We start from the raw sequence: 14,426 nt of genomic DNA on the forward strand, positions 1-14,426 counted from the left end.
CCACCAGCAGCATCACGGTGGAAATGTTTTCTGCGCTGCCCCCTCGGCTGCTGCTTCTGCTGCCCACGACGTAGCCCGCGCGGCCCCACGACGGTCGGTGGTGCGTGGTGGTCCCTCGTCAATCCGAGCACCGCCCGGAGGTTGAGCCTCGCGACTTCGATCGAGTGGGGAGGGGGGCGGGGGGCGCGCTCCGGCTCGTTCGGTCTGCGCGCTCGCTAACGACCCGGGCGTGTCTGTGGTGCGCCCCGCGCAGCGTACGTGCTGCCCATCAAGGAGGAGAACGAGCTCATCCTGCAGCACTGCGAGCGCGTCAAGCAGCAGGCCGAAGAGGAGGTGGAGAGGCTGACGCACATCTGCCAGGAGCAGGCGGTGAGTCGACCAAGCGCAACGCACACGCACGCAAGTTCACGCTCCATCGTGCCGCGCTCACTTGCGCACAGGTGGACAGAAACTGGCCCTGACTCCCGGCCACGCAGCTTTACCTGGGCCCGCCTACCATCAAGGTCGTTAATAATTGAAAGCACAAATAGTAAAGGGGAGCTCTGGCCTATTAATGGTAACGTCGACCTTGACCAGGACCTACATCTCAACAATGCAGAGATCTAGGTCCTGCTGAAATTCCATACACCTCTGCTGCAGCGGGCGGAGAGAGAATATGGCATCTGTTGTAGGACTGCGCTGGTCTGAAATGATCAGGATATGTGCACACAAAGAAAAATATCCCCCGTATAGCCTTTACAGACTGTCGGGGCACGTGCTGTTCGCGAACATCAATGAAGGTCGGTACGGCACACGAGGGAGTGGGTGGCCAGCACCACGCCCGGCCGCCGAGTGGAGATGTTTACACACCGTCCCGTACTAATTTGAGGCTGAGTCGACCTAGGGAAGGCCCAGGACCGCATTGAATATTATTCACTGTTATCTCATACCTGTCCACGCGTCATCGCTCGCTCACACGCGCACACAAATGTGCTCACTCACGCTCGCACGCCTTGAGAACGCCTGTGTTTTTTTTTTTTACGGCAAGGAGCAGAGATGGCTGCGCGCTGAGTAAGTTGTGGTCGCGTCGTCCGTACCGTTCCGTTTTGGCCAACATCTTCAATACCGGTTTCAAGAGGTGAAATTTAATTTAATTTTATTTCAAAACGTCCGGGGGGGGGGGGGGGGGGGGGATCGATTGCATCCTTCATGGCTCCGTGTTCTGCCGCTGGTCACAGCTTCCAGATTTATGCCCTCGCCGCGCCGTAATTTGGGACCACGCTCACAGGAGTCAGGTGAAGAACGTCGATATGCGCTCTTGCACACACACAAAGACAAAGATCCCCCGTATAGCCTTAACAGACTGTAGGGGCAAGTGCTGTTAGCGAGCACCTATGAAGGCCGGAACGGTACACGAGGGGGTGGGTGGCCAGCACCACGCCCGACCGCCTTTGTCTCCCCAGTGGCGATGTTTACACACCGCACCGGGTACTCATTTCAGGCTGAGTCGACCTAGGGGAGGCCCAGGACCAGTTCAGATAATCGTCACTGGTGGTGTTGGCCGTGAGCGGGAATCGAACTCGGGTCGCCAGGTTCGTAGCGCAGCGCGCTAACCGCTGCACTACCGCTCCCCACTTGCACACACACACCCACTCATACACACACACACTCATACACACACACACACCCACTCATACGCACACACACACACACACCCATACGCACACACACACCTGTGCACACAAGGACAGCATTGATGTCACTACAGTGCTTGTACCATGATATGTAACACTTCGAGGCCATGTGTAGTGTCGAAGGCTCGCTGCTGGCAGTGGGTCATGGCACAGACCGATGTATTTGGGTTGACCAACTAGGATGACTGGCAGAGATGCACCACCTGTGCACCCCACTGTGTCAACTTTTGCTGCGTTGTATTTATCTTGATTTGCAGCTGTCGTGACTGCAGGAATCCATACTCTTTGGTTCTTTCGGTAAAGTCACGTAGGTATAAAATAAAATAAATCACGACGCTTCGATCGCAACACAAGCGGTCGTCCTCAGGCGGAAAAAAAATGTAATGCAGCAGTGGAACTGCTGCACCGGATCAAATTTTGTTCCGCCTGAGGACGACCCCTTGTGTTGCGATCGAAACGTCGTGATTTATTTTATTTCATACCTACGTGACTTTACCGAAAGAACCAAAGAGTATGCATTGTATTTGTCCGGCACTCCGTTCGTTGTTGTGAGCGTCGCTCCTCTGCCCTCCGCTGTTGCTGGAGGGCGGCTACCTCGAACCGTCCGGTCGCGTCCTTGAACGAGCCTCCTCCTCCACAGCGCACAACTCAACTAATTCCCTGACATACACAAAATGAGAACCTTGGCCGTGTAGACAGCCAGAGGAAAGGAGGAGGGAGCTCTCAGCCATGGTGGGAAGAGCAAGGGAGAAGGAGGCACCCTGACACCGAGTGGGAGTGAAACTTTGCTGATGTCGGCTGTCTGATGGTCACCTGCTCGAGGCGTGTGGTCCTCGCCTCGAGGCCACCGTGGCCCTCGCTGATGCCCAGAGGGACATCCCGTCGTCCCTCCTCCACATCCACGGGGGGCGAACGTCAGACCGCTCGCTTGCGTCGTGAGCGCGCTGCGTGGCTACTTGCGCGCCGCCTGTAACCCAGGTCTCGCATGGCCGTATGTAGCCGACCGTGCTGATCGGAGGTGCAGGGAAAGGACAACAAACTAAACATAAACAAGCAGTTTAAAAGAAATGAGATTTCAATACAGATTTATAAAGCGTTCAGCTCCAGTTGCCTCCTAATATCGGAAGGAAGAGCGTTCCAGACGGCCGCAGAAGCGCATCCGAAAGCGCGCGATCCTGTGACCGCCTTTGTTCGATGGGCAGCCAAAATCCGCCGCTGCTGCGAGGAGGATGATCGGAGTTCACGTGATGATAGTTTATGCTCCTTGACGAGATCAGCAGCGAGGTGTTGTGGTTCAACCGCGGCAAGCGCTCTGTGTCTAATGAGAGCGGGGCGGCTGCGGCGGCCGCGGGGCCAGTTTGCCGGCCGACGCGCGTGAGATGCGAGAGGACGCGGAAATCGCCGCTGTCCCCAAATGTACCGGCGGCCGGCCGCCGCGTCGCCGGCGTGTCCCTGCGTTTTTTTAAAAAGCGCTCTCTTATTTACGTCGTCCCCCGCTAAGGTGATGAACATTTAGACTGACAGCGTTTTAGCCGTCGCAGCCACAAGCTTTGCGATGCGTCGCTGCCGCCGTGGTTTAAAATAATGGAGCCGTTTCTGAGAAATGAACAAACATATATACAGAGTGGGCGGTAGTGCTTGGGTGGTGGTGGTGGTGGTGTCTTCGCATCGTTTATTATTTTTGTGTTATTGCTCCATCGGGGAAGTCGCTTGCTCAGTGTTGCCTCCGCGGTTCTGACACTTGCGTGTGAGGGCGGGCGAGCCGATTTGGAGGTGGCGACAGGGGGGACGGGCTGCTGGGCCCTGCTACTGTTCGCCAGGCAACACACACTGAACGGTCCTTCCCGTGGCATTTATTGACGTTAAAATCGGAGTAATAACAACGACGCAAGGTGGGGCCGCAGGAGACAGGACAGCAAATCCATCGATAATGTGATTTGTACTTGCGTTATTGCCACGGCTATGCTCTCCACCTTCATCAACCCGTCACCGACCAGCTTGTTGAAGTACGGTCATATAAACACTCTTAGGTTTTTTTCGGTAAAGTCACGTAGGTAAAAATTAAAATTATAAATGACTAAAAGTAATAATAGAAATAAAATAAAAAAAAATCACGACGTTTCAGGAGGCAACACAAGTCTCCGTCATCAGGTGGGAACGTCACAGCAAAATTTGCTGTATCAAGTGAGGCAAAGATTCCAAGATACAAGTTCTTAAATACAAGTTAAGGGGGGAGGAGGGAGGGAGGGGCTTATCTGAATGTGGTAGCCAATAAATGGAACGTATTGGGAGGAGGGGGGCGGGGCTAAAAGGGAGTGCATGTGGAACTGTTGGTGCGCCTGTTGGTGCACATGCTAGAAGAGAACGAAAATGCCCACGGTCATATAAACCCCAATAAACCCCAATAAACCCCAATAAACCCCAATAAACCCCAATAAACCCCAATAAACCCCACGACCTGCAACGGGCTTGGGGGGAGGCCCTCATCCAGCAGTGGATCGACAAAAGGGGATATACGCGTACAATAATGATCTTCGGGCGAACCCTCCTCAAGCCGTGTAGGTCACGGGGCGTTTTTTTTTTCTACCTTGGCTGATTGGTGCAGATTGATGATGGCTAGCGGGGATGAACCTGGACTATTTCAATTACCGTTCACCACTGATGATAGCTTTGACCGGGAATCCCGGCTCATATTTCCAGGTTCATAGCACGGCGCACCAACCACTGCAACACCGCTATACGTCTGTTCATTAGTCAATGTACCCAGTGAAATGTAGCTGGAATTTAACTTTTTATTGATTGATTTTTTATTGAAACAGGTAAGGCCCACAGCTGTATAGCTCTTGATCAGAAGCGACCCAGCCAGAAATTATAGCTCAACCAAGTGGTTTATATGGACATTTATAGCATCCAAATACTCGAAATGCCTGCTTCTAAATGTGTAGGTAAAAAGCGGAGGACCCGGAGAAAAATCCACGCGACCATGCGGAGAGAGAGAGAGATACGCGAACTCCAAATATACAGCAGCAGGCGTCAGGGTCGGGCTCGAACCCACGACCTCCTGTATACCAGGCGAGGTAGTTAACGTCTCCAAGCCACCGTGGCGCCACATTGTGTGCGAGTATAAGCGAGCTGTTGTGCAATGCCACAATTGCAGCAACGCAGAGGGAGAAGAGGAAAGATCTTGAGTCTGCACTTGAACAGGAGCAGAATCGACAGCTCGGATGGCTGGGGGAAGGGACATTTAGACCACCGAGTGGGGGAGGGGGGGCAGAGGAGAACGAGCGACCTCCAGCTGAGCGAAGGTTGATGTTCGAGAGTTGGCACAGATAGGCCAGAAACCTACTTGCAGTGCTGCATTCTACTGGATTTCTCACATCACCACTACAAAGCGGAAACGCATTAGAGAAGGAGGGAGAGGGAGAGAGAGAGAGAGACGGCGTGTGTGTGCGCGTCTTTCCCTTTATGTATATATTCACCATATGCAGGACTAAATCAGTGGGGACCCTCCGCCCACTGATTTAATGTGATGACTTTTAAAAACCAATATTTAACTCGCGTTTGGTCTCTGCAGTACTGCGGCAAGTGCGGTGCATTCATTGTGGAGGTGGCTGCAAGCCAAGGGCTCTCACTGGGTGCCCCAGAACGCCACAGTCCCCTGCTGTATCTGCACGCACATCCCAGCTAAGAGTTTTGCCAGTTTATGCATATATGTATGTGTGTGTGTTTACGTATGTACGTTGAACTTCTTTCGCGCCGTACACAGCCAACCGTGCTAATCGGAGGTACCGTTTTGAGAAGGATATGTGTAGCTTGGATAGTCAATTAATCATCTTTATCCCCTATGGGACATGAGGCCACGTGTCCCTTGAATATTTAGCAGAAAATGAAGGCAGTTGGGCAGGGCACGTCGCTGGATCGGGCTCACGGCCGGTGGTCGAGACCTTAACGGCGGAAGACATTGTGATGGCATGGCGAGGCGCTCATCCAGAAGCAGATAGATCATGGCCACCGACGACGATGACCGGTTTGATCGTTGTGTGAGCACGACAACGAAGCCTCGAATGTGCCTGATCTTCTCGGGCACGTGAGAACCCAAAGCAGGATTGAGCCTGGTTCGTACCTGCCGAAAATCCCCTGGTTTTGTAGATGTTGGGCTGAGAGGTGGCCCCGAGATGTCACCACAGCAGTAGGTTATTGAAGCCACCTGTGCAAAGCCTTGAGTGTTCTCCCCCATGTATGTGTCTATCTGTGTGTTTTCTCCGGGTAGGGGAGCGGTAGTGTAGCAGTTAGCGCGCTGCGCTATGAACCCGGAAACCCGAGTTCGATTCCCGCTCACGGCCAACACCACCAGTAAAGATTATCTGAACCGGTCCTGGGCCTCCCCTGGGTCGATTCAGCCTCAAATGAGTACCCGGTGCAGTGTGTAAACATCGCCACTGGGGAGACAAAGGCGGTCGGGCGTGGTGCTGGCCACCCACCCCCTCGTGTACCGTTTCGGCCTTCATAGGTGTTCGCTAACAGCACTTGCCCCTACAGTCTGTTAAGGCTATACGGGGGATCTTTGTCTTTTTTTTCTCCGTGTACTCGTAATTATGCACCTCTCACGGACCACATCACCCAGAACGAGCCTGGACATTGCTTACACTGGACTGGGCATCTGTGACCAAGAGCTTCCGAGTTCATCGGATTCCTCCGCCAGTCTAAATAAATAGTCTGAGTCTGCTTGGATGGGCGCTCCCCACCGCACGTTAGACAGGCGCTGCAGGCCGCTACGGGGCGACGTTGCCAGCAGCAGAGGGCAGTACATCCACAATCCATCGTTGTACCGTACTATGCTCCAACATCTATGCTTCCAGCGCTCTCCATCTCACACTGACCGGCGCGGTGGCGACGTTCGGTCAAATAGCCCCTCCCCCCCACTCACCGTGACCCGCACAGAATGTTATAAAGCGCTGCTCATCCAGCAGTGGATTTGACAGAGAGGGTCTCTGCTGCGTGCGTGCGTGCGGGCGTGCGCGCGTTCACGCCAAATCCACGCGGTCTCGCTCGAGCGGCTCACAAATCCGCGCGTGCCGCTGCACGGCGCGAGCAGTGAAAGCCTCTCGCGAGCGCCGCTCTCCGCCGACGGATGCCGCGTGCGAGGAAGGGGCTTGCACTGCAACAACGCGTTCTCGACGCGAGACCTTCCCGATGGTTAACGAAGCAGCCCCACGAACGCAACGGTGAGCGTCGCCATTCGCGTTCCTTTACCTCCGAACGCGTCTAAGCGTTTTTTTTAAGGTCGTTAATATTAAAAAGCCACTTCTTTGGCTCTCGGCAAAAGCTTGATCCGGACACTTTGGCGCACCCTAACGAAGTAATTATTGCGCTCGCGGTGCGGCACGGACCGACGGAGTAACACAATAAACCACTGCAAATTTGCAGATTCGGCCGCCTACCCCCGCCTCCTCCTCCTCCCGAAATATCTGCGGCATCGTGGGAGGAGCGCGGACGAGCTGCGGGCTGGGGGGGGGTAGCGACGAGCGGCGCGCGGGGGCGGCATTCGCCGCGTGCGTGAGTGGGTGCGGTGGGGAGCGGTGGCGTCGAATGTTTGCGGGGAGGTGGGGGGGGTGGTCGGGCGTCACTTGAGGGGTCGGACATCGTCACGTGACCGGACCGGGATCGTGGCGGAGGTCTTCGTGCGTTCGTGTGTGTGTGCGTGCGTGTGCCGATTATTTGAACCCATCCTGAGCGCCGAGGTTAGCTCAGTCTTAAATAAGTGCCTGGTGAAGTTTACAGACATCACCCCTGGGGAGACAAGAGGCGGGTCGGTCATGGTGCTAGCCACACCACCACCACGTGGTGTGCCACGTTGGCCGTTCATGGTTGCTCTATCGGTGCACTCACCCTAACTGTCTGTTGGGAAATCCAGAGGGAGAGCTTTGTCTTTACTAGCACGAGTCCTACCACTGGCCCTAACCAACTAGCCCAGCAGCTACTATCACTAGTCCTGCCCCTAACGCTAAGCCCACGTCTGGCACATTGCCAGGGTCCCTCATCACTTTTCAGTTTTGTTGTGTCGGTCCCCATGCATCTTGAGATGGCAGACCTCGGAAGTTGGCCACGTGGCATCGTCATCATCATCATCGTGAACGCCACCACTGACAGATTCCGCAAATGCCTTCAACCGAGACCAAGGACGCACGTGTGGTAGCCACTTTGTCTCCTCTGAGAACACATTTTGGCGGAGTTGGGATCCGTGCCGGCGACGTTGCTGCTGCATGGACGCGGCCTCCTCCGCCTCGGCCAATCGGGTGGTCGCAGCGGCCCTGGCATTGATTGAGATTTGCGCGTGTCCGATAGCTGCCACCGTTTACGTATGTATGTGCGTATGTTGAACTTCTTTTGCACTGTATATAAGGGCCGTCCATAAATGACGTCACGCACCTGGGGGGGGGGGGGGGAGTCAGACATTTGTGACGATGTGTGACGAGGAGGGGGGGGGGTGAGAAATGTGGCGTCACATCAAAATGCGCAACTTTAAATAAATATAGACAACACGTTCTACTTAATTAAATAGTACTTTTTAATAAATGTTTTCTCCTACAACATCAGAGTGCAGCGCCACATTAAATACGCACTGCAATGACAATAGTTTAAAGCGATTGGAGGCATGTTTTATTTTTTTGGGGGGTGGCAGAGCTTTGTGACGTCATATTTAAGGGGGGGGGGATCTGACATTTTGTGACGCCGTGTGACGGGGGAGGGGGGTCAAAAATCGTCCAAAATCGCGTGACGTCATTTATGGACAGCCACATAGCCAACCGTGCTAAACGGAGGTGCGTTTGTCTGTAATCACGTGGTAAATAATACCCCTGTTGGAAGTTGGAATTCGCCTCCGATGCGATTAATTGAATCGCGCGCAACTCCACGATTGAACTCGAGAATAAACCGCTGCGGTGCTGTGTAAGCGCTTCAAGTCGGGTTCTCATCATTCATATGCTTAGGTTTTTTTCGGTAAAGTCACGTAGGTAAAAAATAAAATTAATAAAAGTAAGATAAAAATTAAATAAAAATCACGACGTTTCGGAGGCAACACAAGCCTCCGTCTTCAGGTGGAACCGTCACAGCACGATAGCTGATAGCTGATACAGCTATCGTGCTGTGACGGTTCCACCTGAAGACGGAAGCTTGTGTTGCCTCCGAAACGTCGTGATTTTTATTTTACTTTTATTAATTTTTTACCGACGTGACTTTACCGAAATAACCGAAGAATATGAATACTTGCAGTCACGAAAGCTTCAAATCTGGAATCTCATCATTCAGTCCACGTTGCCAGGGCTCGTCGAGCCAAACGACTTAGACACAGCGACTTAGACACGGCACAAACAAAACTTGCGAATTAATTTGTCGCGCGGCTGCCACAGACTCGTCGACAGACGGCGACAGTGTCCCTGGCGACGGCTGGAACACTCACGTGTGGGGGGGAAACAAAGAGCTTCATAGCTCACTGGATTTCCTCGAGGATAAATCGATATTCTGATTCTGACTGTCCAGGGTCGTTCTCCTCTGTGTCGCCGCGGCTGCCTCGACGCCATTAGCACACGTGGCAATAAGGGAGCCTTTCGCGATGGATTAGCCTTAACGTATACCGACGGTTATCGTGACAGCGTGTGTATCATCCTCATTTCGATCGTGAGTGCCGGGTAGATTGTCTTTGAATGTCCTCGCTCGGTACGGCTCTGCCATTTGAGAGATATTCATTTTGGGGTTTTGCAGATTTTTTAATGAGATGATGGCTCCCCCCCCCCCTTCCACCTCTTGACTCAAGAGGTGTTGGCCAATTTCTTGCAAGAGTTTTGAGTTTTCTGGATTTTGCACGTCGGTATGTACAGCATGTGGAATCAACTAAAGCAGTTCTGAAGAAATGCGTTTGCAATCTGAATAAAGAAGTTTTCAAATTCTAGATTTGAAGATTTCGTGACTGCAAGGATTCATACTCTTTGGTTTTTTCGGTAAAGTCACGTAGGTAAAATGTTTTGATAAATTAAATCACAATGATTTAATTTATTTTGAGTTTTCAAATGATTGAGTTTTAAAATCAAGAGCATCAATGGTATTCCTCAATGGTGTACCAACTCCCAACGATGTACCTGGTTCATCAGAAAATATCAGTGACGTCTCTTCTCGTGACATCGCGTGCTACCAAAAGTGACGTCACGTGCCATGCGGGGACTATCCACTTTGTGAGCACAAAATCACGTAAAACTGTCGCATCATGTAAGTGATCCAAAACATCTGAAAAAATACATATCTGAAATTGCCCTCAATAGTCTAAAATCCGTCATGTTAAAATTCTAAACTCATCTCCTGTATATATATATATATATCTCTTCATATGTCTTTAGTCTTGTCCATGTGATTAAGCTTTTATTATAGTGTTATCTTGGCAACGATGGGATGTAAACGGTGTCTAAAATTGTCCCTGTTGAGTTAATCCATTAGACTAACATAACGGGCATGCATTATTAATGCAGAAGCCTGGCCTATGCATGTGTAGTTCGTGTGTTTGAGGTCGCAAATCTGTCTGTAAAGCTCATTTTTTAAATGTAGATAAAATTACGATCAGTTTTGGATGATAAAAAAGAACTAGTAGCTAACTCACTGCGCTACAAACCTCGTGACCTGTTTACGATTCCGGGGCACAGCTCACGTCAGTGGCGAGTGACATCTGTATGTACGCACCGTACGTTGAACTTCTTTCACGCCATACGTAGCCAACCGTGCCAACCGGAGGTGTGGCAGAAAGACAACAAACTAAAGACAGCAAAGACAAAAACAATGCTCTTCTAGTGGTACGTAATTTGTATGTTATTAAGCAGAAATACAAAGTGAGGAGGTCTTCCTTGCGGGATGATAGCAGCAATTTGTTTCATTACGAGACGCAGCGCGCGGCGGTGACACGGCCCAGCGCTCGAGCGTTCACCCTTTTTGGCAGAGGTTGCCCCGGTTCGAATCGTGCAGGCCACCCTGGTCATTGCTGCGGGCGGCATATTAAACGTAAAATAGAAGCTGTCTGCTTGACAGTGTGACGTTGTAGATCCCCGCAGGTGCAGGGGAAGGACGTCAAAGTGCTGTTAGCGAGCAGCACCTATAAAGGTCAGCACGGCACACGAGGGGGTGGGTGTACAGTGACACGCCTGGCCGCCTTTGTTTCCCGAGTGGCGATGTTTACACATCACACCAGGTACTCATTTGAGGCCGAGTCGACCTAGGGGGAGGTCCAGGACCAGTTTATATCATCGTCAATGGTGTTGGTGGCCGTGAGCGAGAATCGAACCCGGGTCGCCCAGCTTCGTAGCGCAGCGTAGCGCTAACGGCTATACTGCCGACACGCACACGTGCACGCGCGCACGCACAGATCACAGACTTACGGGGACGTGCCAGCTGGGCGGTCTGTTGCACGGACACCGCGACCATCGTTCCACTTGTGCGACCTTTGACCCCGAGAGTCACGCGCATCTGTCGCGCGTCGCGAGCCCTCCTCTCCACCGAGCTGCAGAACACTCGGAAGCACGCGGCGTTTCAGATGCACGCGGCGTAATATTAAGATCTGACATTTTTAAATAACTCACTGCGACTCTTAAACATCAATGTCGGGTCTTTTTTTCTCGTCCTGGTCGGGTTTTTTTCCATTGCCTCTCGTGTCGGCAGTGTTGCATGCATGCTCAAGCCTCGGGATGCATGTGAACAGAATGTTTCGCTTGCAGGCCTTCTAGGCTTCAGCCGTTCGTCGTCTAAATATATAGTTTAGTTTTTTTTGTTGTCGTACTTTATGCACTTCCATTTTTCAGCAGTGTGCAGAGAAGTGGTCAAACTCCGCTTTTGAGAGGATGCTTTTTGGGTGATTGGATAGGAACACGCCGCTCATCGCTGGAGGTTGGGCGATGCGGATCAACATCTGATGCACGGTTGACGACGATCGCAAGACGATCCACGCTGCAGCTTGGCGGTGAACTTTACACGATGTATTGTTGTGTTTAGTTTGTTGTCCTTCCTCCACACGTTTGGCTACGTACGGTTGCAAAAATAAGTTCAACATACACAGCACGGAACGCGCCCGGAACAGTCGCCCCTTGATATCCATTTCCTCGCAGCGGGATTACAAAGTTCATTTCACATCCGATGATATTCTCAATCGGTATATATCCAAACTAGATCTATAAGTATACCCTTTGCAAATGCTGCTATTAACCATACGATAGGGGGGCATTGCTGGAGGTTAAATGTGGCCCAGCAACATGCAAGGGAGATGTTTCACTTGCCAAGGGATGCCATCCGTTGCAATTACTCAGAATCTGAATATGTTATTATACTGGAGGAATTCTTTTTCACAGATATCTAGTAACGGAATCACTGATGGACTCCCATTGCGAGCGGCCAAATTTTACACTACGTAGTCTCCTAATCCGAACCTTGCCACGGGAAATTCAAACTTCTCGCAAGCCAAAAAAATAGAAACCCAACTCTCGGCCCACGCCGGTGTTTCCACAGCGCTCCACAGCGCTCGTTCTCATTGAGACGAGGCGTGAGAGCCCTTCTGCGTGCTCAATAGAGAGCGCGGTGGGGGGTGGGGGGGCGGTGGGCCCGAGCCATGCCACCGTTCTGCGGCAGGGCACGGTGCATCTGTAGCAACAAAGCCCAGTTAATGTCAACCCTGCGACAATCCGGCACTTGTTTGTGTGTGTGTGAATCAACCCCAGAGGGACGATGGGGTTGATTTCACCTCCGGACGGGGTAAAAAAAAAATATTTTGCGAACGCGAGCACGCCACGCCGATTTAGCGAGCCCAAAAAACCCTCGGCTACTGCAATGTAAAATCGGAATTGGCGTTTTCATTATTTATATATTTATATACGTGTGTGTGTTCACCGTCCCGAATGCACATTGGGTTCCGGTACCGCGTGCGCATGCACACTCACGTTTTCTCCGGCTCCTAATTGACTCTGTGATGCTGCTGATTAAGAGACGCACTGGCTCGGACGTTCACCGCTGTTGCGATCGACCCCAGCACTGTTTGCGAAGTTTTTCCGCCCCCCTCTCTCTCTGTCTCCCCTCCGCCTGGGAGTTGCTGATTAATCACCGCTTCATCATTTTCGACTTCACTAAGTCGACTGCAACAGGCTTAGGGTGAAATGGCACTCCCCCCCCCTCCCGTCGTCGTGAAGAGAATACGAAATAGGGCGCAGGCTTTACCTCCTCCGTGCCACCTATTAAACGAGGGACGGAGGAGATTTGAGGTGAGCTTTACTTGGCGGCTCCCAAACAACAACAACAACGACGACGACTAAAAAAGAGGCAACGGAGAGGAGGAGGATACAAATATTAACTCGGGAGGAAAATATATTTCGCTGCCCGACAATTTCTCCGTGGTTGTAAGGATTTGTTACGTTGCACGCCTTTTAAATGAGCTAATCCATAGGAATTGACTTGGGCAATAAACACAGATGAGTGATACAAATGCGGCAATAAAAGACTTGGGGGGGGGGGAGGGCGGTGGGGCGGTAAAAGAACGCCGCCTGATTTGCGTCACGTGGGATGATAATTCGTCAGGCAATTTCGCCTGCCTGGCCACGAGACGGGAGCGGGCGGGCGGGCAGGCAGGCAGTTGGGCAGGCAGGCCGGCAGGCGGGTGAGCAGGCGGACAGGCAGGCAGGCAGGCGGGCGGGCGGGCAGGCAGGCGGGCGGGCGGGCGGGCAGGCAGGCGGGCGGGCGGGCGGGCAGGCAGGCAGTTGGGCAGGCAGGCCGGCAGGCGGGCGGGCAGGCGGACAGGCAGGCAGGCAAGTAGGCAGGCAGGCATGCGGGCAGGGCGGTAGGTGGGCAGGTTGGCAGGCGGGCAGGCGGGTGGGCGGGCGGGCAGGCAGCCGCCGGCTTGTGTAATTTTAGCGACATATTTAGCACACACACACAGAAATTGGAGGGGGGAGGGGGGGTTCTTTCGCTCCGTCTCTCTCGCTCCATCTCTCTTTCTCGCTATTGCTTCCGTTTATATAAAAATAAATCAACCCGCCCCCGTTGCGCGCTTGCGTAATTGAAAATAGGAACCTCGTGCAGAATTCATCGCGCAGATGTGTGTGATGGCGGAGGGGTGTACTGGATCATTGATTGAGGGGGGGACGGGGATATTGATCGGAGCCCGTAGCCCGGGATTTGTGTTTATGGCGTGCTGATTCGGCCGTGTTTAGCATGTTCTGTTTCAGCTCTTTGCCGGCTCCCTTGGGGGGGTGGATGTGGGGGTACCGGTAGCAGCCCCCCTACCGAGCTTTGCTTGCCACATCGCCCGTTGTGCTGTGTAATAAACACGCTCTGGGGAATTCATGCTGGGGGGGGAGGGGGAAATCATTACGGAGCGTGCAAGGAGCTGGGCTCCTAATTGGAGGCCGTGCCACGCGGCACACGTGGCACGTCGATGCATGGCGCTGCGCCGTGAAAAAGAGCTTCATAGCTCATCGGATTCTTACAATATAAAACATATTCTGATTGCACAGGGTCGTTCAGATGTCTCCGAAATAGATTTTTGTTGTTGTATACTAATGAGGTGGGTAATGCAATGTAAGCAATACAAGTGTATTAAATATCATCATTAACGTTACATCTTTCACAACAATCTTTTCGAACATCTTTCATCGAATTTTTCTGGTTTGTTATCTTTCATGAGCCCATACTCTCACTACAAGCCGTTCTTTTAGAGCACGTGACCTCGTATCAGCC

The 14,426-nt window shown here is 52.4% G+C and overlaps 1 protein-coding gene across 4 annotated transcripts in view; it reads left to right on the forward strand.

The window, feature by feature from the left end:
* Positions 1-14,426, forward strand: part of TMEM266 (transmembrane protein 266) — a 249,996-nt gene that overhangs the window by 173,177 nt on the left and 62,393 nt on the right. For all 4 annotated transcript variants that reach the window (XM_061558546.1, XM_061558549.1, XM_061558550.1 and 1 more), the window contains one exon: positions 254-369. In XM_061558546.1, coding sequence (XP_061414530.1) covers positions 254-369 — 116 coding nt within the window. The remainder of the gene's footprint in view (positions 1-253; positions 370-14,426) is intronic.

Source organism: Lethenteron reissneri, chromosome 24 (genome assembly GCF_015708825.2).
Source record: "Lethenteron reissneri isolate LAM-NWPU_2019-01 chromosome 24, ASM1570882v1, whole genome shotgun sequence".
Taxonomy (NCBI): domain Eukaryota; kingdom Metazoa; phylum Chordata; class Hyperoartia; order Petromyzontiformes; family Petromyzontidae; genus Lethenteron; species Lethenteron reissneri.